The 24,348-nt window shown below is 42.9% G+C and overlaps 1 protein-coding gene across 1 annotated transcript in view; it reads right to left on the bottom strand.

The window, feature by feature from the left end:
• The window catches only part of LOC140455302 (cyclic AMP-dependent transcription factor ATF-6 beta-like), a 103,188-nt gene that overhangs the window by 34,805 nt on the left and 44,035 nt on the right, over positions 1 to 24,348 (bottom strand). The window contains exons 7-10 of the mRNA XM_072550067.1: positions 23,461 to 23,666; positions 21,909 to 22,094; positions 16,332 to 16,423; positions 10,352 to 10,498 (exon numbers count right to left, since the gene is read on the bottom strand). Of these exons, the coding sequence (XP_072406168.1) occupies positions 10,352 to 10,498; positions 16,332 to 16,423; positions 21,909 to 22,094; positions 23,461 to 23,666 (631 nt within the window). The remainder of the gene's footprint in view (positions 1 to 10,351; positions 10,499 to 16,331; positions 16,424 to 21,908; positions 22,095 to 23,460; positions 23,667 to 24,348) is intronic.

The raw sequence follows: 24,348 nt of genomic DNA on the forward strand, positions 1-24,348 counted from the left end.
CTTGCTCCTCGGATGCTGCCCAACCTGTTGTGCTTTACCAGCACCACACTCTCAACTCTGATCTCCAACATCTATAGTCCTTACTTTCTCCTACGCAATAATATACATGAATTACTGTTAACAGTGGGAGTATTCCACAGGGGCTTAGTCCTCTCTGTTTGCAAACCGCCGGTAATGACTGAACATAAGAAATCTAAGAACTCAGTGCATCATGCAAAACCAAGCATTGCTCTTTCCTCAAAAGCTTGCAAACATGCAGCATTTAAAATGAATATATTATCCTTTTAAATACACCACTCTGCTTTGTTTCTTTGAAGCCAAAATTATGGTGAGATTTTGTCACACTAAATATTGAACAGATTCCTACATCTCAAAATCTGAAAGCTTACTTCTGTTCTTTCCCTTCGTTAAAATCCAGCTAGCAGTAAACCAGACGTCAAACTTGGAATGAGTTGTTCCTTCTTTACACGTAATGCAGTGGGTTAATGTACAGCCCTTTCAGCTACCAATCAAACTTAGTTCAGATTGAAGGAAATAAAATCTTTCTCCATCAATTCTCCAGTCCCCTGGCTCGGAACTGCTAATGCATTCCTTCTTCTTTCTAGCTGACTTCCAGCCACCTTGCTCTCTTCTGTTATTTCCACATGAGACATCTTCACTTTTGAAGACACTGCGGAGCCTTTCTTAACCAAAACATTCTAATCGCACCCCTCCACCCCAATCAGCCAATCTCTGCGTGCACTCTACTAGATGGGAGTTCTTGCTGTTTTGGGACAATTGATTGAAATCAAATTAGAAGGTTCAAAGGAGGGAGTAAGACTTAATGCAGATCCTGCTTCCAGTCTCTGCAAAAGATACCTGATATAAGAATTCAAAACTCAGAGGCACATGGGTGTCAAGGGTGCTTGACAGGGAACAGAGGAGACTTACCAGGGACGAAGAATTTTAACTGCTGTACAAGGTTTAATTGGAGAAGCTGGGGTTGTTCTCCTTGAAGGAAATAAGTTGAGAGGACATTTCATATTAATTACAGAGATTACAGGATTATGACAGGGTTAATTAAGGTAGACAAAATAAAACTGCTCCCAATGGCTGATTGTACAAGAATGAGGGGACTCTGACTGATGATTTTGTACATTTCAGGGAGATTCTGAGGTAGAACTTTATTACATAGCAAGTGCAGCTGACCTGCAAATTCAGCCTACTAGGGGAGGAGAAAGAGAGATGTTTAAAGGTTAAAAGCAAAATCAGATGAGTACTTAAAGAAACAAACCTGTAGGGCTCTGAGAACAGACTCAGGAATGGGACTGACTGGATTGCTCTAATGCTAGCATGGACTGAGTGGCCTCCTTCGACACTGTAATGACTTCATGTTTTGGATAGCAGAAGCTGAGGTCGCTCAGCCTGGCTGCAGAGTTGAAAGTTAGGGGCACAATATCAGAATAAAAGTGTTAATAAGAAGGCTGTGATTCTTTGGACTTCTCCACACCAGAATATACACTCAAGACGAAATCGATGGGTTCCGGACCATAATTGGAATTGAGGGATGTGGGGCAGGGCTGTGATAATGGAGCGAAGGTAGAAAATTAGAATGGCAAAGCAGGTTCAAGTGGCCTACTCCTGCCCATTTTCTTATGCTGATACTGGTCTCGCTGGGAGGATTGGGGCAGGTTTGATTTCAGAGTTTGGGCTTTGATGCAGAATCTGGCTGCATATGAACTACAAGAATCCAAAATCAAACAAAAAACTGGGAGATTCAAATAGTGGAAGATCTGTCCTTCCCTGTTAACTGAAGACTTGTTGAAGACAGTACGAAAGAAAGAAAGAATCAGCAAAGCAAGTTCAAGATTAGGATTATTAGGAACAACAAGGAGCAACGGAAGGAATTTTCTGGCGCCAATATCAGCATTAACAATCTGTGGGCGGGAGATAAGGTCAGAAGGCAATCTACCTGTTTATTCAGTGCTGCCTTGGAAACCAGACTAACCAAAGTATAAATGTGCAACCCTGGAGCAAATTGGCAGCGGCTGGGAGATTTGCTGAAGATTAACATGTACACTTACACAGCAAATCAGATTTAACTCTTAAAGGTTGGAACACCAATCTGACCATGGAGAAAAGGACACACATTACCAATGACCAGGTTCAGGATAACTGTTTTTAGTAACTGTTTAACTTTATGCCATTTTTTTCTCAAGCTGCAATTTACACAACCTGCAGTTGAAAGTATTTCCCAACTCTGCACACAGGCTAGGTTTGCATTCAAACATTGCCTTGAATATTTGTAAACACCTTTTTCCTTTCAAAAGCTTGGCGAAACATTTTGAGAAACATCTTTTTGGAGCAATGAGATGCAAAGGTTTAGGCTGGAGATTCCAAGCCTCAGGACATGGGCAGTTGACGGCATGGCCTACTGATGGCACCGCAATTAAAATGAAGCAAATTAGGCAGCCAGAATGGGAGGGCTGCAAATAGTGCAGGGTGGCAAGACTGCAGGCATTTAGAGTGACAGGGATGGGAGAATCCAGCAAGGGATTTGAAAGGATGGATAAGAATTGTAGAACCAAGACATTACCAATGTAGGTCAGCAAGCACTGAAGCTGACCGATGAATAGGATTTGGTGCAGTCAATCAGAAGGGTTAATTACAGTAGACCCCCAAACTCACGGGGGATACATTCCTGACCTACCGCAGATAGGTGCAAACCCATTTATTCAAATAAATAACATAGCTTCCCAGCAGACTCCTGGTCCCTGCTTCTGGAATGTTCCCTTTTATATGTACGGGCCACGATAAACCACAGGCAAGTGAAACCGCGGTAACCGGACCCGTGGATATGGGGGTCGCCCTGTAAAAGAAACAATCAGGGAGGGACAAGTCCATTCAATCTAATCCACCTTTCTCATTTTTAATGTTGCTTCATTCACTGGTCTAAATGAATTGGGAGAAACTGAGGACTGCAGATACCGGACATCAGAGTCAAAAATACGGTGCTGGAAAAACATAGCAGGTCAGGCAGCATCCGAGGAGCAGGAGAGCCCTTGCAGAAGGGCTTATGCTTGAAACGTTGACTCTCCTGCTCCTCAGATGCTGCCTGACCGGCTGTGCTTTTCCAGCACCACACTTTTTGACTCTGGTTTAAATGAACGCAGGATACATGCCTCAGCCTGGCTGCAGCACAACTTACTGCTGATCGGTGTGTACACGTCAGCTGCTGACTCACAAACCTGTATTTTCATCTTCCTTTACTAGTGAATGCCATCAGTTACATTCCTTACACCACTTATTAAAGCTTTTGTTACATTCCTCCTGACATCCAGTGGAGTGGTTCACAGCTCCTCTTCTCCAGCCCACAGTAAAGAGGGATTAAATGGGTTTGCCTCCTGGGTGTTTTCTGCAAGAACCCAAGGTAGTACAACAACATGTGCAGCCTGACTAGGGTAGCCTCCAGTTTCAGCATCAATACTAGATTGTAAACCCCATAAAAATTATCAATACCCAGGAGAGGTCTACAATCCACAGTAAGTGACCGGGTCAATCAACACCCAGAATGTTTTAGCTTCCCCTCATTCTCTTCAATTCCAACCCAGTGGACACAGTCCAGCCATTCTGGTCTTAAACATGCAATATCTTGAATTAGTTGACAGTGAGCTTCCATTCCTGGTCAGTTCAGTTTCAAATCTTTATGAAACTCTTTTTGCATGATTGTGGCTGTCTCCACAATGAAAATCTTTCTCCTCAACCTCCATAACTTGGAGCCAGTGAAGCGAACTGTCTTGTATTGAGAATACAGTTTTAATTGAGTCCTCACCCTCCAGTCACCTGGAGACAACCCATATATCTATCAGACTCCCAGAGCAAGATCTGTCTGAATCAGCTACCAGAAGCCCAGAGAGACAGCTCTGTTAAACTCCTGTCCTAGGATACCCTGAAACAACACTCGCTCCTTCCTGTTATGTGAATACTTTTTTTTTATCTTGCCCATCAGTAATGCAGGTTTTTGATTCTGGATACATGCCATCTTTGGTTTATAAACTTGTTGCTCATGAATCTTATCAAAGATGTAAAGGAAACAAACATAGAGCTTTCATATTTTGTAATTTTATCATTTCCCAAACCAAACCACCATGTTACTAAACTAGCACTGTGGAAATTTGCCCAGATTCAGCCCGTCAACGAGGAGGACAAGTCAAATTTGGCCAATTACCACCCCAGTGGCAAAATGCAGGGAATGGGGACAATCAAAATGTGGAGCTGGTTTAAGGAACAGGTATTGCGTGCCTTGGGTAGGTATGTCCCTGTCAGGCAGGGAAGAAATGATAAGGTAATGTAACCGTGGTTTACTAAAGAAATTGTATCTCTTGTTAAGCGGAAGAAGGAGGCTTATGTGACATTGAGATGAAATGGTTCAGATGAGGCGATGAAGAGTTATAGATTAGCTAGGAAGGATTTAAAGATAGAGTTAAGAACGTCAAAGAGGGGACATGAGCAGTCTTCAGCAGGTAGAATAAAGGAGAACCCTGAAGCTTTCGATAGGTATGTGAGGAATAAAAGGATGATTAGGGTAGGAATAGGGCCAGTCAAAGATAGAAAGTGGGAAATTGTGTGTGGACCCTGTGGAGATCGGAGAGGTGCTAAACTAATATTTCTCATCTGTTTTCACTCAGGAAAAGGAGAATATAGTAGAGGGGACGATTGACGTACAGGCCATTAGACTAGAAAGAATTGAGGTGAGTAAAGATGTGGTGTTATCAATTCTAGAAGATGCGAAAGTAGCTAAGTCACCTGGGCCTTGGATGTGATTTATCAGAGGATTCTGTGGGAAGCTAGGCAGGAGATGGCAGAGCCTTTGGCTTTGATCTTTGAGTTGTCATTGTCGACAGGTTTAGTACCAGAGGATGGGAGGATTGCAAATGTTGCGCCCTTCAAGTAATTATAACCTAGGTCTGTTGTAGGAAAAGTTTTGGAAGTATTAGAAGAGATATGATTTGTAATCATCTAGCAAGCAATAAGTTGATTGCAGATAGTCAACACGGTTTTGGCAAGGGCAGATCTTGTTTCACAAACCTCAATGAATTTTTTGAGAAGGTGACCAAGTATGTGGACGAGGGTACAGCAGTTGACATGGGTGTACATGGACTTCAGTGAAGCCTTTGATAAGGTTCCACATGATAGGCTTTTGGGGAAATGTGGAGGCATGGGATTAAGGGTGATTTAACAGTTTTGTCTTAGAAATGGCTTTCTGTAAGAATATAGCGAGTGCTGATGGAAAATATTCAACCTGGAGTCCGGTTACTAGTTGTGTGCCACAAGGATCTGTTTTGGGACCACTGCGGTTTGTTATTTTTATACATGACTTGGACACAGGCATAGGTGGGTGAGTTAGTAAATTTGCAGATGACATTAAAGTCATTGGAATGGTGGACAGTGTGGAAGAACGTTGCAGATTGCAGGGGTCTTGGATAAACTCAGAATTGGGCTGAGAGGTGGCAAATGGAGTTCAAATGTAGATAAATGTGAGGTGATTCACTTTGGGAAGTACAACAGCAAGGCAAAATACTGGGTCAATGGAAAGATTCTTGGTAGTGTGGATGTGTAGAGGGATCTTGGAGTCCATGTACATAGATCCCTCAAAGTTGCCACCCAGGTTGTTAGTGCTGTTAAGAAGGCATACGGTGTGTTAGGTTTTATTGGTATAGGGATTGAGTTCTGGAGCTGTGATGTCATGCTGCAACTGTACAAAGCGCTAGTGAGGCCTCACTTGGAGTATCGTGTAAAATTCTGGTCTCCCCATTACAGGAAAGATGTGGAAGCATTGGAAAAGGTGCAGAGGAGATTTACCAGGATGTTGCCTGGTCTGGAGGGACGGTTTTGAGGAAAGGCTGAGGGACTTAGGTCTGTTCGCATTGGAGAGAAGAAAGCTAAGAGGGGATTTAATGGAGACATACAAGATGATCAGAGGATTAGGTAGGGTGGACAGTGAGAGTATTTTTCCAAGGATGATGGCGTTGGTTTGTACAAGGGGGCATAGCTGCAAATTGAGGGGTGACAGATTTAAGACAGATGTTTAGAGGCAGGTTCTTTTATCAGAGAATGGTAAGGGCATGGAATGCTCTGCCTGCCAATGAAGTTAACTCAGCCACATTAGGAGCATTTAAACAGTCCTTGGATAAGCATATGGATGATGATGGCATTGCGTAGCAATGGTATGCAAGAGCCCTGGTGAAACTGCACCTGGAATATTGTGTGCAGTTCTGGTTTCCAAATTTGAGGAAAGACATTCTGGCTATTGAGGGAGTACAGCATAAGGTTAACAAGGTCAATTCCTGGAATGGCAGGACTACCTTACGCTGAAAGACTGGAGCGACTGGGCTTGTATACCCTTGAGTTTAGAAGACTGAGAGGGGATCTGATTGAGACGTATAAGATTTTTAAAGGATTGGACACTCTGGAGGCAGGAAACATGTTTCCGCTGATGGGTGAGTCCCGAAACAGAGAACACAGATTAAAAATAAGGGGTAGGCCATTTATGACAGAGATGAGGAGAAACTTCTTCACCCAGAGAGTGGTGGGTGTGTGGAATGCTCTGCCCCAGAAAGCAGTGGAGGCCCAGTCTCTGGATTCGTTTCAGAAGGAGTTGGATAGGGCTCTCGAGGATAGTGGAATCAAGGGTTATAGAGACAAGGCAGGAACAGGATACTGATTGAGGATGATCAGCCATGATCATATTGAATGGTGGTGCAGGCTCGAAGGGCAGAATGGCCTACTCCCGCACCTATTGTCTATTTCTGAGCTGATGTAGGAGTAAAGGTCATTTGAAGCAGCTGAGAATGGTTTGATCAGGGCTCGACATGAGTTATTCCTGCAGAGGGACCCAAGCACTATGAAATTGGTTTCCAACGCACTCAACCTAGTTATGAACATAGAACAATACAGTGCAGAACAGGCCCTTCAGGCCTCGATGTTGCACTGACCTGTGAACTAATCTAAGCACATTCCCCCTACGCAATTCCATCATCATCCTTATGCTTATCCAAGGACTGCAGAAGGACCTCTTTGCTTCTATACTCAATCCTTCTTGTTATGAAGGCCAGCATGTGATTAGCTTTCTTCACTACTTGCTGTACCTACATGCTTGCCTTCATTGACTGGTGTACAAGAACACCCAGATCTCTTTGTACTGCCCCTTTACCTAACTTGACTCCATTTAGGTAGTAATCTGCCTTCCTGTTCATGCCACCAAAGTGGATAACCATGCATTTATCCACATTAAACTGCATCTGCCATGCATCTGTCCACTCACCTAACCTGACCAGGTCACCCTGTAATCTCCTAACATCCTCCTCTCATTTCACCTTGCCACCCAGCTTTGTATCATCAGCAAATTTGCTAATGTCACTATTAATACCATCTCCTATATTATTAATATATATTGTAAAAAGCTGTGGTCCCAGCACTGATCCCTGTGGTACCCCACTGGTCACTGCCTGCCATTCCAAAAGGGAGCCGTTTATCACTACTCTTTGTTTCCTGTCAGCCAACCAATTTTCAATTCAAGTCAGTACTTTGCCCCCAATACCACGTGCCCTAATTTTGCTCACTAACCTCCTATTAGGACTTTATCAAAGGCTTTCTGAAAGTCCAGGTACACTACATCCACTGGATCTCCCTTGTCCATCTTCCGAGTTACATCCTCAAAAAATTCCAGAAGATTAGACAAGCATGATTTCCCCTTCATAAATCCATACTGACTCTGACCTATCCTGTTACTGCTACCCATGTTCACTGCATGTTCACTGAGGATTACACAAGATCATTCAAGACTGTTAAGATAATGAAGTGACCCTTGCCGGACAATGTATAGGCTGATAAATGATAAGTACATTAGCTGCATTCGTGCCAGACAATAACCATCTTCAATAAGATAGAATCTAACTATCTCCCCATGACATTCAATAGCATTACTATTGCTGAACCCTCCACTATCAAATGTCCAGAAATGTAACTAGAATAAACAAGTGAACATTCTTATTGCTGGACAGCTGCTTTGCAATGCAGAATGATGGTAAAATTGTGGGATCAGTTCCCACACAAGCTGAGGTTACCATGAAATAACCTCCTTTTCACCTTTCCATTCTCCTGTGATGTGGTAACCCCAAGGTTAAAATCACCACCAGTCATCTCTCTGCAATGAGAATGCAATCCATGATCCAATAGGACGATGATGGTTTTAACTTTACCATTAGAGCAGGTCATAGATTGGAAATTCCTTGGCAGACAGCTCACCTCCAACTCCTTATCTCCAGGGGATAAGGCTGGAGTGCACTGGAAAATGCTCTTGTACGACGAGTCTGGCTCCAACAAACAAAAAGCTTGACACAATCCAGGAGAAACCATGCAACTTGATCAGCGCCCCATTCACTACCAACATTCACTCCTTCCACCAATGATGCAAAATGGCTGTGTGTGCGTCAACTACAAGATGCAGTACAAACCATCAAGGCTCCCTCAACAGTATCCATGACCTCTACCACTTAGAAGGACTGGGCAAGAGACACATCGGCATATCATCTCCTGCAGGTTCCTCTTCATGTCTCACACCACCCTCATGGAGTCAACATCTTGGAATTTCCTCCTCCATAGCACTGTGGATGAATGTACACCACATGGATGGCAGCTGTTCAAGATGCTGATCACCACTACCTAATCTGGAACGCATTGACCTAAAGTGCGGTGTAAGCAATGGCAACTTTCAAAGTGGAGCTGAATAAATGCTTGAAGGGATGAAAAAAAAGGGGGAGTGGGGGAAAAAAAAAACTGGATAGCCCTTTCAAAATGCAGTAAATGTACAAATGTTTGAATAGCCTCCTGTTGCACTGCATAACTCAGTGTTGAAAACATCCCCTAATTCTCAAACAAAACAGCAGGCAGAATAAAGAGACATTATCCCCTCCATTAGTAGTTGAACATTAAGGAGAAACTTGTAACTGAAACAGAAAATTCTGGAAACATGGAAACACAATAAATGAATCAGCTGTAAAATGAAAATTACTTTTGCTCTGGGTATAACCTAAATGCTAACGTCCCGCGCATGACATTTGGTGGAATTTAAATTAATTAATCAAGATTTTCCAACACAAAGCTAGTCTCGGGAATGGTGACCGTGAAACTATCATCCATTGTTGTAAAAAACTTACCTTGTTCACTCATCTCCTCCAGGGACGGAAATCTGCCCTCCCTCCTAGTCTGATTTATAGACTCCAGAGCCACAGCAATGTGGTTGACTATTGACTACCCTCTGAAACGGACTAGCAAGCCATTCAGTTCAAGGGAAATTAGGGATCGACAACAAATGCTGGCCATGTCAACAATTCACAAGTAGCCCAGTTCAGATGAATCAAAGAGCTAAACAGCTTGCATTTATAAAATTCCACAAATATAGGAAAAGCTTGCTTTCTAAAACAAAATATAAATTTTATAATATAGCAACATAAGGAGTTATTGGGACAGACAATCAAAGCTTAGAGAAAGATTTAAGGTTTAAGCAAAGCCTTAAAGGAGGAGAGAAGGGCTTAGTAAGAGAATTCTAGAGTTTGAAGTCTTGAAGCTGAGGTCACAGCCACCAAGAGTACAGTGATTTAAAGTAGGGATGCTAAAGAGATTGGAATTGGAGGAGTGCTGAGTTATCCAAGACTTATGGGGTTGGAGAAGAGTGCAGAGAAATGGAGGTTTGAGGCCTTGGAGGGAATTAAAAACAAGGATGGGAATTTTGATGTCAAGGCATTACTTGATCAGTAGCCAATGTCAGTGGCTGAGGCAGGATCAACAGGAAAATGGGGACATGATGCAAGCTAGGATGTGGGCATCCTAATCTTGGCTAAGTTTACAGATGAAAATCCAACAAGGAGTGTGTTAGAATTTTCAGAGGGAATGAAGGCATGGAGGAGGGGTTCAGCAGTAGATGAATGGAGACAGGGCAATTTTGTGAAATTGTTTGAAGGTGGTCTTGGAAATGGCAATGATGTGAAGTAGGAATCTGTTCTTGGGTAACATATCTGAAAATCAATGATCTGCCTTTTCTTGCATCTACTGTTAATTACAGTCTAGAGATTTTTATTCCAAATTAAACCTTTTCATTGGCAATTTAAATAAGTCACTCCTCTAAATAGCTAAACATGGAGAGCAGACTTGTACACCTTTGCAAGGTCAAGATTACAAGGCACCAGATTGCAATAGTACCTCCAAATCACAAACCAAGTTTGGGTTATTCTGAGACATTATTTAATTTGAGGAAGCATTTTTGTAAGCAGAGAGAAAATCTCTCCTTTATTTTCTTGAAGCGCATTATTACCTGAATTTTTCCCTCTGAGCGTAATCTTTTGTCGCTTCCTCTGTCTCGCTCTCTGTACCTGGCTCCTCTTTGAAAGCCAGTAGGTGCCTCTTGATGTACATGCTGTCTTCTGTCTTCTGGAAGAGATCTGGCTTCTTCTCTGTTATACTGGCATGAGAAGAGGAAGGGGGAAAGGGATAGACAGGAGTGGAAAACAGCTATCAGAAATCGGAACTGTGGAAGACTGAGTGCTGTCTATTATCTAAGACCTTGCTTCAACAGCTACATGAAGCGTCAGTACAAAATCCAGACCAATGCTCCCATAACACTGCTGAGTCAGTGCTACAGTCAGGATGGTGATTATTCAGGAGAGATACTAAACAGAGGTGGCTTTCCCTGAATAGACTTAAGATTCTACAATCACTACTATGAAGAACAAGGCTGATTTAAACCCAATTGGACAATATTTACTGTTCAATCAATAGCACTTGGGTCAGGGAAGGTGCAAGAGAGGAAAACAAGAGATCACTATTACACTGCTGTCTGAGGGAGCTTCATGTGAAGAAATTGGCTGCTGTGTTACTTAGCAAGTGCCTACAATTCATAAAATAGCTAACTTTCTGTAAATCCTTTGCCTTGTAGAAGGCACTTTATGGATGGAGCTGTTCCCTTTTTGCAGCATTCTGTGCAGGCCTGGTTAAACATGAGGATTTGCTTGTAAAGATTGTTAAACTCATTAACCAGGAAACACCACCCATGAACTGCACCTGCATGATTACTAGTTTAAGGCTGACTGAGTGTGACGGGGGCATAAGCTCGATCTCAGTAACAGCAACATCTGTACAGCCTTTTGTTGTTTAATGATAACACCGTGCAGACTCTATAAAATTAGAGGGTGGAATGCTCAGCAAGTGGGCCTTTTATTCTGAATACAAAAATTAGTCAGTAAACCAGAGGCCTGCAATTATAAAGCAAAGTTCCATTTCATCCAAAAACCACAAATATTACTAAGCAAAGATTGGATCTAGCTCGTAGACAGGTGATCATTAAACACACGCAATGCAGCAATTTGACAGCACCAGCCACCTGAACATTTTCACTGAGAATGAAGCGGATTAACACCCAATTCAAAGGGATGAGCAATAAGGGCTCACTTCTACCTTGACTTCCAGCTTGTCTGTTTTAACTGGACCAGGAGAAGTAGCGCGGCGTTTCACAGATCAAAAAAGCCTCTCCTGCCTGTACTCCCTTTTCAGAACAGCTTTGTAAAATCAAAACAATAAAGTTAAGGACCTGAAACTTTAAAGTCTCAGTGAGACTCCTGATCTGCTCAGCACTTCCAAATTTCGGTTTAAACAATCTTCACTTTGAAACGGGTCAGTATTTTGCTGTCTTCCTCCATTAGATATCCTACAGTGTTGAATGGGTGTGGCTCATATCTCTAGATCACAAGGTTCTGGAAATCCACTTAACAGCCTGTAACCTAAGGCTGCAGCAATTCAAGGTGGTGGCTCAGCACTAATTTGTCAAGGGCAAAAATGTGAGCGAGAGAGCGAGAGCGCGCGAGAGAGAGAGAGAAAAGAAAGCGGGAAAGAAAGCAGGAAAAAAAAGGGAAGAGGGGGAGAGACACAGAGAGAAAAGAGATCGGTGCCACCGTAGTGAAGCCTTTGCCTTTTGCTCGGAGGCATCTTTACCACCTGCTCCACTTGGTCTTCTGCCAATTTCTCCAAGTATAAAATCTATCACCTCTGCAGCCTTCCTTAGTTTTGGAGAATTTTGTCAACTTGAAACTTTAGTGCTTACCCTTTCCACAGCTGCTGTCAGGCCTCACACTTTGTTTTTATTTCAGACATCTCGAAAGCACAGTACTTTGCTTTAGTTTGACAAATTTGATTTGTTGTTTGTTTACATGATGTTAGTTGAGGGATTAATGCTGTTGAGGACAGTAGGGAAAATTTCTCTGCTCTCTTTCACAATAGTTTCTTTCGCATCCTGTTGAGGGGGCAAAGGGCCTCTGTTTGATGCTTCACACACAAGATGGCTGCTGTGTTTCCCAAATTACCACACAGTGACTATTCTTCAAAAGTACTTAATCAGCCAGAAAGTGAGTAGAAAGTTCACTGGTCATAAAAGGCGCAGTTCACTTGAGTCCATTTAAAAAAAAAATAGGAGTGTAGGAAAGATAGTTCCTTGAGCAACGCAATATTCCCCCAGCTCTTTAAAGTCCGTCAAAACATTGTGGTCAAATATTAAGGGCGACTTCCAGCTTTCTGACACACAGTGTGACACCCACTGATGCACACTAATGAGAATGAGAATTTGTGGGCAAGGTGCGACACAGTTTACAGTCGGTTTGCAGCTGCTCAAGCTCCTGCTTTCATTACAGCCACAGGGCAAGTGATTACAAATTCATTTCATTTTTAAATTCTTTCTTGATGCATTGCAAGAATGGCCAAAATGGAACAACTTAAAACAACAATCCAAGACATGCAGAAATGCAACAAAAACATCAAAGCTACTTGCTTCACTGGTTAAAAAGTAACATTTTTGGAGAGTACAGTAATAACTTGAAACATGACATGAAACATGACATTAGAATGAAGAGAAAGCTCTCCATCAATGGAGGTTTCCCGCAATCCATGCTAAACTTTGTTGAAGACTCTCAGATAAATTTGTCAACAGCTTCATTATTGCTGTAACAAGCTGTAATTACCTCACCTTTATGGTGGTACAAGGCCTCAAGACACTTCACAGGAGCAAAATTCAAAAAACAATCTGACATTATGCTACAGAGATATTAGGGCAAATCTGAAAGTAGTAATTTTTTTCTAAGTTGCAGCTATCCCAAAAGAGAGAGCAGTAAACATCCTGAGAGATGGAGGAAGGGAATTTTAGAGCTTACAGCTGGGGTAGCTGAAGATACAGCCACCACTGTCGAGGGGTGAATAAAACTGGTGATGTACAAGATTGATACAGTCAAATTGGAGGATTGCATTGAATTTGGAGGGTTACAGGACTGTGAGATTAGCGATGAGACACAGTGTAATATCATGTAGGGATTCGTGTGTGTAGGAGTCATGCAATGAACAAAATCTTGGAAGGCAAACAAGATGGTAATTTTTAATTTCTTCACCAGCACTCCTGCGGTGCATTTTTCAATATACATATTCACAGGGAATAATTTCTCTCCCGGTGAAACAGTGCCTTAACCCTTTGTGTCCCTGAGTGACTGCTGTTGGCTGAACATCTATAATCATACTGTGGCTAATCTCCATACAGCCACTGGACTGGACTGAGTTACATGGGATGGAAAAGGACAGCTGGACAATCAACAGATGATACTTCAAAGTCAAGTTTAGCCTTTCAGGCCAAGAGACTGAATTAGTTTGCACTTTGGTACTTTTAGAAATGGTTCAGAGGTGGCTGCTTCCCTCAAGTTGTGAGCAGCACAGGCAGAGTTTGCAGGCTGCAGTGCCAGAAATAATATTCTTGGTGTTTTACTGGTGGGTTAGCGGGAGATTGAATAGCCTTGACTTTAGTGGGTTCCCTTTGGACAGCCAAAGCAGTTTTGAAGTTCTGCACCAGAGATGGACCAATATGTCACAGCTGGCCCTCCAATCAGTTGGTAGCATTTTCACTTCTGATTCATCAGGTCATGGGTTTTAAATTCACTCCAGGTGCAGGAGCACAAAATCGAGCCAGACCTTCCCAGTGCTGGTCTATGCAGCCATTTGTACATATTGCAAAAATGACTCCACTTCATGGGAAAGCTCTCACTGGCTATAGAACACTTTGAAAGGTGCCAAGAAACCACCATCACTATTCTGGGAGCTGTTTACTTTCAACAAGAGCCTCAAACTAGTGGAACATGAAGGGGATGTGCTTCAACTCAGAAACTATGCATTGCATCATGCTGCCTCTTTGACACAAACCACAGACTGCACTAGGCCTGAACTGACAATTACGCACAAGCCTTTTGGAAAACTGGATGAATAAAGAAAAATTGGCAGCGGTTGCCAGAAAGAAGATTACAAAAGGATTTATCTGAAAGAGATGGCTCTCTTCAGCACTTGACTGAAGCGCACATTGATTTTCACCCATTTAACTGGCACTGTACCTAATCCCCATATCACAAACCACATGAACTGCCCAGGAAATTGGAGGTCTAGTGCACAATCTTTGCAAGGCAAAACAAACTGTGAGGCATCTCTGATTGTCTGCCCTGAGCCACAATATGGGCAGGACGGGTTGATATCATCGAGGGTTTCAAGAAGGACCCGTGAGTAGAAATCATGCAACCACCAAAATCCTGCAAACAAGATGGTCATTTTTCATTTCTTCACCAGCGTTCCTATGGGGTATTTTTCAATATACAGGGTGACATGTCGATGGGGAAATAGTTTCTCCCCCAGTGAAGCAGCTTAACAAATCGTGTAGGGCTTGTCAGTGGGAGACCAACGAGCATCCTACCACCAAGTCGTCACTTTCCCAAATTAGGACAAGAAATCCATTATCCCAGTCAGTCCTCATTCAACCATCTCTAACCAAAGGGAGGGAATCAGTAAACTTTAAACTCATGTGAAGTTAGAGTAGGTAACTCTGCAAGATTCAACTGCGACCATCCCTAATATTATTTAGCTTACTTCATTTTTCTCATGGGATGTGGACATTACCGGCAGTACCAGCATTTGTTGCCCCTCCCTTATCATCTAAACAATTGGTTTGCTAGGTCATGTCACAGGGCAGTTAAGAGTCTGGAGTCATTTGGAGGCCAAAAGGGGTAAGGTGGCAGCTTTCCTTCCCGAAAAAAAAATTGATAGAGCAATGAGCTGCTTCCTTGAAGTCATGTGCTGCAAGTACATCCCCATTGCTGTTTCAAAGGGAGCTCTTGGATTCTAACCCAACAATAATGAAGGAGAGGCAATATAGTTCCAAGTGAAGAATGTACATGGCTTCAAGGACAATTTACAGGTCCAGGCACATCTGCTGTCCTGGCCTTCCCAGGTGAAAGAGGCTGAAGGAGCCTTGCCACAGGTCCGCATTGTGTGGATGGTACATTGCTACTACTCTACATGATTGGTGAGGGAGGCAATGAACATTAAAGATAGTGGAGAGGGTGTGGATCAAACAGGCTGCTTTGATCTGCAGGGCTGTAAATAGATTAGATTAGATTAGATTACTTACAATGTGGAAACAGGCCCTTCGGCCCAACAAGTCCACACCGCCCCGCCGAAGCGTAACCCACCCATACCCCTACATCTACATTTACCCCTTACCTAACACTACGGGCAATTTAGCATGGCCAATTCACCTGACCTGCACATCTTTGTGACTGTGGGAGGAAACCAGAGCACCCGGAGGAAACCCACGCAGACATGGGGAGAACGTGCAAACTCCACACAGTCAGTCGCCTGAGGCGGGAATTGAACCCGGGTCTCCGGCGCTGTGAGGCAGCAGTGCTAACCACTGTGCCACCGTGCCGCCCACATAGAGTTTACAGAGTTATAAAGGGAACAAAGGCATGACAGGATTTGAAAAGGAGGATGAGATTTTTAGAATGGAAGAAATGCCCCATCCCCAACTATTAAAATCAGAAATCAATCCAAGGGAAATGTAAGCTTGAGAAAGGTGGCACCATAATGAGAACACCTCTATGTCTCTTTCCAATGAGGAGACACAGAAGCATAGAAAACAGTAGCAGAAGTAGGCTATTCGGCCCTTTGAGACTGCTTTGCCCTTCAATACAATCATGGCTGATCATCCAATTCAGTATCCTGCACCTGTTTTTTCCCCATACCCTTGGATTCTTTTAGTCTGAGCACTATACCCAACTCATCTTGAAAAAGTCCCACAAACTCGTGAATATAGTCCTAACTGATCCAGTCTCTCTTCACATATCAGTTCTGCCATCCTAAGACTTAGTCTGGCAAATCTTTGTTATTCTCCCTTCATAGCTGGAAAATCCTTCCTGAGATAAGACGACCAAAAAACTTTCTCTCACCTGGCAGGTCCAAAAGTGAATGTGACGAAGAGCAGAAAGACCATCACACACACTGCTTTACGATTGCCTGAGCCTAACTTCAATTCTGTGTTCTGAAAATTAAAAAGATGGGAATGCACATCAATTAAATGTTAAACAAATCTGCAACAGTCTCCCATGGACACGAGTCTAGCAAACTGACGGCTTGAGAGTTCTGCCATTTGAAAGAATGCCAATTGTTTAGTTAGGTACTACACACTGTAGGCTGCTTAATTTCTCAAGCTCCAGTTCTTCAATCTCACATCTAGAACCATTCCTGTGCCTAAATGTGGAGGGGAGCAGGCACCATAAATGTTCATTATGGGAATTCCAGCATTTCTTCCCATTCTCATGAGGTGAAAGACTCAGGAGCAACATTCACCTAACCTGCCACTTCCATTAAATCTCATGGGATTCTCGCCCAATTATGGTAACCTCCCCAAAATATCTCTGGGTCACTGCGGCACAGGGACACCACTGAAGCTTTGCTAAGTTTGAACCTGCACTTGACTAAAAGTGGGAGAGCAAGCATATGCTTCAGAAACTAAACTCAAATGTTACCTCATTAAGAGTCAACCACATTGTGGTGGGTCTGGAGACATTTGGAGGCCAAAAGGGGTAAGGTGGCAGCTTTCCTTCCCGAAAAAAAAATTTGATAGAGCAATGAGCTGCTTCCTTGAAGTCATGTGCTGCAAGTACATCCCCATTGCTGTTTCAAAGGGAGCTCTTGGATTCTAACCCAACAATAATGGAGGAGAGGCAATATAGTTCCAAGTGAAGAATGTACATGGCTTCAAAAAGCAAATAGGCCACTAAGTTCTCACGAATGCTCTACGTTTAATAAAACTAATTATTTTGTTCGCAATCGTTGAAATGATGATTTACAGATGTGCGACACAGGATGGGACATCAGGAGGTCCTCAGGTTCAAAGGCAAGTGACACATTGATGCTGCAAAGTGCTCAAATGCAGGGACAACAGCAGTTTCACAGAACTGCCAGGGGTAATCAGCCTCCTCCAGTCCTTCATTGCCCAACTACAATCAAGATGCCCTTCATTTCCATCAAAGAAAAGTAAGCCAAAACATAGAAAAAAGGAGCAGGAGGCTATTTGGCTAAGAGACAGTTGCATGCTATTCATTGGTTATTTCTGATTATAGATTAACTTCTGATTCACTGCACTAGGTGTCCAACTGAACAGCACAGTGCTTCAGCATCAGGCAGATGGCAGCACTTCAAGAAGGTTCAAGGACACTGTGATATGGGCAACAAATGCTGGCAGCCCGTGTCACTCATCCCACAAATAACAAAATATTCAAAGAAAAATGCTTCAGCTAGAATACATTCTTCAACTGATAAAAGTAGAGGGGTTGTGGAGCAGTTAAGATGACTCTCGCTCCCTATCCTGTATCTTTTATAAAATTGAGTGGCCTTGAAGACTTCTCTCAGGGCATCACTCAACATTTGCTTCTTTTTAGGAGCAAACAGCCCCGACTGTTTAGTCTGGTTTGTTGTGGGATCCCTGCCAGGTTATGCTCATTTTATTGGAGATGCCAGTCACCACTCCTATCTGGGATGCTTACTTTTTGGTCTCATAGAACATTACAGAGCAGTACAGGCCCTTCGGCCTTCGATGTTGCACCGCCCTGTTCATACTAATCTGAAGCCCATCCCACCTACACTATTCCATGTACATCCATTTGCCTGTCCAATGACGACTTAAATGCACTTAAACTTGGCGAATCTACTACTGTTTCAGGCAAAGCATTCCATACCCTTACTACTGTCCGAGTAAAGAAACTACCTCTGACATCTGTCTTAAACCTATCTCCCTCACTTTAAGGTTGTGTCCCCTAGTGTTTGCCGTCCCCATACTTGGAAAAAGGCTCTCCCTGTCCACCCTATCTAACCCTCTGATTATCTTATATGTCTCTATTAAGTCACTTCTCAACCTTCTAACGAGAACAGCCTCAAGGCCCTCAACCTTTCCTTGTAAGACGTCTCCTCTCTACTATTGTCACTAACAAGTAGCACCCCGCTTCTGAGACTGGAGGGAAGTCTTTCTCACCAACACTGCACACTCCAAATGCAGCCATCACAGTTTGGTGATTACTGAGCAGAGCACTCACTGACAATCCAGTCATTTCATAATCAGGATTGCATTCTTACTTCAGATTTATTACACTGAATTCAAATACTCTGGCTGCCACAATTAGGTTTTTCTCTGATGTGACTGGATCAGTCCCATCCACGATGATTAATCCAGTTTCAGGTCCCATTATGGAACCATGCCCAAGTTGTAGTGGAATGCATTTACACTCCAACACATACTTTTACTGTCTCGGATTCTGTCCCATCTTAAAGGGCAACTTTGGAATTCCCATGAAACCAGTGTGGTTGGACACTCAAACGGGGGATGAGGTGAGATTTGTTTTGCACATTTAAGGCAGAGATTGAGGGAAAGAAATTCTCACTAAGGTCAGTGAATGTTTGGAACTCTTTCTTTTTGAAAGATGGTGGAAGCAGCAGTGTGTTTAATATCTATAAGCTGGACATAGGTACATTCTTGAAAAGCTGTAATGAATGACTAGAGTTTGGGCGGGAAGGTGGAACTATTACATCAAACTCTTATTACATGGCAGAGCAGACTGGAGGCCCAGTGACCTACTCTTGGTCCTAGTTCAGAAATCTGATGCATGTATGTTTAAGTAAATCAAGTGACCTAATAGGATATTTTGGTGAAGCAAAGAGTATATAAATTGCAAAGTAATAAGCAACACACAGCTTGCATGTTTAAAGGGGAGGAAAGACCAGGGTGGTTCAGAGTTCCACACAGAGATCCTGGGAAGGAGCTATAATAAGTGCACAATTACTGCAGACAAATCTGGAACAACATCACCCCCTCCTGGCTGACAGAAGAAGTACATCTGCATTTGAGATGACTGCTAAGCAAAAGTAAGGAGATTAGAGTTGAGAGTGGTGCTGGAAAAACACAGGTCAGGCAGCATCCGAGGAGCAGGAAAATCGATGTTTTCCTGCAAAAGCCCTTCATCAGGAATTAGGATGACTGCTGCTGTTCCTGCACTGGTAAACAGAGTTATAGAGCTGTACAACTTGGAAACAGACCTTTCAGTCCAAACCGTCCATGCCAACCAGATATCCTAACCAAATCTAGTCCCATTTGACAGCATTTAGCCCATATCCCTCTAAACCCTTCCTATTCATGTACTCATCCAGATACCCTTTCAATGTTGTAATTGTATCTGCCTCCACCACCTCCTCTGGCAGCTCATTACATTCACGCACCACCCTCTGCTGAACATGGTGCCCCTTCGGTCCCTCGTAAATCTTGCCCCTATGACCAGGCAGAAAGCAAACTTCACAGACTCTCTTTACAGGAGCAGAGTAGCTGTACATTATATAGTCTGAAGACTAGTTTTTAACCAAATCACTTTTCCAACAAGCTAGGCTGCTGTCTAAACCATGAGGTGCCATTATTTTGGAGCAATTCTGGCCCAGATGTACAATAGTAGTTTTGTACACTGATCATATACAAAAACTCAGGATATAAAGAGATCTAATGGACTGGTTACAGTACTGAGGGATTACAGTATCGTGAATAAATTGAATACAAAGTTTAGGAGGAGTGAGCCCTTTGAATCTACTAATTAGCTCCATCATTTCATAATAACTGGATAAAGTGGACGTGAAGAAGATGTTTTCACTAGGAGGGTCTAGAACCCAAGGACAGTCTCAGAGTGAAGGCACAACTCTTTAGAACTAATATGAGGAGGAATTTCTTCAGCCAGAGGGTGCTAATCAATGGAACTCAGCCTTCACAGCCCTCCGCAGCAATAAGTCATTGAGTGAATTTCAGAGAGTGATAGATCAGTTCTTGGTTAGTCAGGAGATCAAGAATTACAGGGAGAATGGGGTCGACAAACATCTTAGCCATGGCTGAATGGCACAGCAGACTCAGTGGGTGAACGGCATAAATCTGCTGCTTTCCCTTATTAGCTAATATCATGGTCTTGACTCACAATCCGAGACTCCCAGTGCCAATCAATAATCTATCTCGCCCAACCTTGAATAAATTTAGTGACCTAGTCTTGATTGTTTTCTACAAAAGAGAATTCCACAAATTCCACTCTTCTCATCTTCATCAAAAAGCAAAACTTCTTGCACTGAAACTGTGCCCCATGGTTCTGGTTTCTAGCACAGGAGGAAATATCCTGTCAGTACTTACTCCATCCAGTCCCCTCAGGATCGTATATATTTCACAAAGAACCTGTGGCTTTTGCTTTAAGAGCAGAGAAGGTAAATGGGAGATTTGACAGATGTGCTCAAATTCATGAAGGGTTCAGACAAAATGAAAGTGACGAAATGGCTCAAGGGTCAATCAAATAGTACAGCTTTAAAATGAATACAAAATAACTGGTAGTCACAGAAGGGACTGTATGTTTTGGACAAGGTGTTAGGATTTGGAATGCATAGGAAGTGCATAACGATTCATTCACAATTTCCAAAACACAGTTGGATAAATAGGATTGTAAGTGATACAAACAGGAAAAGGCCATTCAGCCCCACGAACCTGCTCAGCTATTCAATAGGAACATGGTTGATCCGATATTCCCCATGTCCACATTCCTGCCGTTCTCCTATAACCTTTGATTCCCCTATTGGTCAAGAACCTTTGCATCTCAACCTTTAATAAACACAAAAGCTTTCCCCCACAAAGGCTGCAGCAAACAGCTCCAAAGACTCTCCACCCTCTGAGCGGAGAAACTGGCACCCCTTTATCCTGAGACTATACCCTCTGGTCCTTGACACTCTTGTGAGGGGAAACATCTTCTCAGCATTAACCCTGCCAAGTCCCTTAACAGTCACTGAAATACTTGAAGAAATTACAACAGGAGTATGGTGCAGGACAGTGGGACTAACTGGATTGCTGAGTCTGTACCAGCTTTCTCAAAGACTGAAAATTTTCTGTGCTGCACTGTTCTACAATGGGGAGTTGCAAACTCTAGAACTTAACCATGGAGTCAATAGTCTGCCTTCCACCATTTTCTTGCATTCAAAATGCTTTCCCAACTAGACAAACCTAACCTTTTTAAAGAAAAGCACGGGTGCAGTCCAACCAATTCTGAAGCTTGGCTGATTCAGAGTGACCTGCTCAATTAGGTCCAACATCCTGATATAACAACAGCCATGCTGCATCTACAAGGCAAAAACAAAAATGGTCAAATAACAAAAAAAACCTATCTATATTGCAAGACCTGTCACATCCCAGAAGGGAAGCAGGTTTTTCAGATCTCAGCTATGTGGTACGCAGTAATACTATAAAACAAGTAAAAAGGATGATTGAGCAGTTCTCAGGTTTATAAACCAATGTTGCTTGACAGAAGCACTGATTCAGAAGCTTGGAGAGAGCTGGTTACTCCTTAATTATTACCATGAGAGACCCCCCATATACCGTCTTTGGATGGACAGGTGCAGAAATGTACACACAGTGATACATATTGTGTACACACACACGCAAACATAACTGTCAAGCTCCTCACCTCGGACATGATGCTGTCCAGTTTCTTTTTCAGCAGCGAGTTCTCCCTTTTCAGCTTCTCATTCTCACTGAGTGCCTCGCGCAATTTGCTCTCCAGACCCTGGAGGTATTCTTTCTTCTTTTTACGGGACTGGCAGGCCGACTCCCGATTCTTGATCATTCGCTGCTGCCGCTTTAGCAGTTTGATCTAAGCAAGGCGGAGTTATAAACAGAATTACATTGAAGTTTTTACCGGTATTAACGTTCCACGTGAACGTTTTCCCACCCAACTTGAGCTAGCCAATTAGCACGTCTTTCTTTGTCTTTCTCCCTCCCTTACTCTCTCAACATCTCCATACTATTCATCTCAACCTCGCTAGATCAAGACTGAGAACTCTGGAATCCCACCTCAGACCTTTCAGCCTGCTCTCTCTCCATTTAAAACTCAAGCTAAAACCATTTGATCACCTGACCTTTGGCTTAACACTTCAAACCAAAATCTGCTTGTGGACAGTGGGCATCACTGGCAAGGCCAGCATTTGCTGCCCATCCTGATAACCCTGAAAGTGGTGAAGCTAGTTCATCTCATGTAGATGCATCCACAGTGCTATTCAGAGACAGACTTCCAAGATATTGACCCAGGAAGGAACCGCCATATAGTTCCAAGTTAGGGTAGTATGAGGTTTGAATGGGAACATGGCACTTCCATACATCTGCTGCCCTTGCCTTTCTAAGTGATAGAAATTACAGGATGGTAGGGGCTTTAAGGTGACTTGGTGATCTTCAGCAGCACATCTTTGCAGTGACTACTACTATCATGAAATTCATGGACAACCAACTGACATTTATATAGTGCCCACCACTACATGATGGCATCCTCAAGTGCTTCACGGACAATGACCAACCCTTTTGAAGATTTAGTTTGGGAAATGCAGAAAACAAATTATAAACAGCAAGATCCCACAAACATACTGAATTAGGTGACCAAATCATTGAATCGTAGCATCCCTACTGTGCAGAAAGAGGTCATTTGGCACATAGAGTTTGCACCAACTCTCTAAAGAGCATCCTACTGAGACCCAGCAGCTTCATCACCCTGTCCTCGTAAACTCCACATTTTTCCTGGCTAATCCACCTAACCTGCACATCCCTGGGGCAATTTAGCATGGCCAATTCACCTAACCTACATATATTTGAACTGTGGGAGGAAATCCGAGGAAACTTACGCAGACACGGGAGAACATGCAAATTCCACACAGACAGTTGCCCAAGGACAGAATTGAACGGAGGTACATGGTGCTGTGATGCAGCAGTGTGAACCAATCAGCCATCATGCCACCATTGTTTTAAAAACGATGCTGCTGCAGGATAAATATTGATCCAGGATATTAATGGAGTACACACGAACTTGAAAAAATCAAGTCCAGACTATTTATGCTATCCAAATTCAGCACCAGAATTTCTGGAAATGTATTCCTTCCTCTTTCAGATAATATTCAATCAAGTTTAAAGCGAAAAGATTTATTTTGCATAAGGAGTTAGGATATCGAATCTCCAGCAGCTACTGTACTCACGTCGATCTCTGAAGTGTTAGTTTCCGTCTGTGTTGGTGCGGGCACGATTGGTTTGTTGGTAGATTTGTTGATAGCGATCTTGTTGCAGATGCCACTGGCTGGCTTACAGTTGCTGGCGACCCCAGTCACTGCTGGGACTTTGATCAGTCCCTGGACAGGAATTCTCACCAGGTCTGACTGGGCCAGAACCACTGACTGCCTCGACACTTGTGCAAAAAAGACAACTTTTAACATCCTCCAAAAACACATTCCATTTCGTGTCACTTTTAGTTCATTAAGCGAAAAGACCCAGATGTACAAAGCGCACCATTAGTTTTTAATTATTACAGAGGATGGCACAGAGAGGAGGCAGCTATCCAACTTGCACTGGTTCTTTGAACAAGCAATTATATTGATTCTACCATTTCCTGATTCGAAATCACACTCCAAGTATTCCCACTTCAAGTTTCTTTTTAATCCAAAATGTTGTCATAGTTAACACTGTCTGACTGCTTTAATCACCTTTTCAGACAATGTTCCAGAGCACAGTGTTAATAAGGGCCTCATTGATGGTGACTGCATCTGATTTGTTTGCAAATCTGTCCCTCTCTGGATACTCATACAAAACGTAGAGAGATTCTGAGAAGGTAATTCTCAGATAAATGCAAGATGCTGCATTTTGGGAAAGCAAATCTTAACAGGACTTATGCACTTTATGATAAGGTCCTAGGGAGTGTTGCTGAACAAAGAGACCTTGGAGTGCAGGTTCATAGATCTTTGGAAGTGGAGTCGCAGGTAGATAGGATAGTGAAGACGTTGTTTGGTATACTTTCCTTTATTGGTCAAGAGTATTGAGTACAGGAGTTGGGAGGTCATGTTGCGGCTGTACAGGACATTTGTTAGGCCACT

Source organism: Chiloscyllium punctatum, chromosome 30, assembly GCF_047496795.1.
Source record: "Chiloscyllium punctatum isolate Juve2018m chromosome 30, sChiPun1.3, whole genome shotgun sequence".
NCBI lineage: Eukaryota > Metazoa > Chordata > Chondrichthyes > Orectolobiformes > Hemiscylliidae > Chiloscyllium > Chiloscyllium punctatum.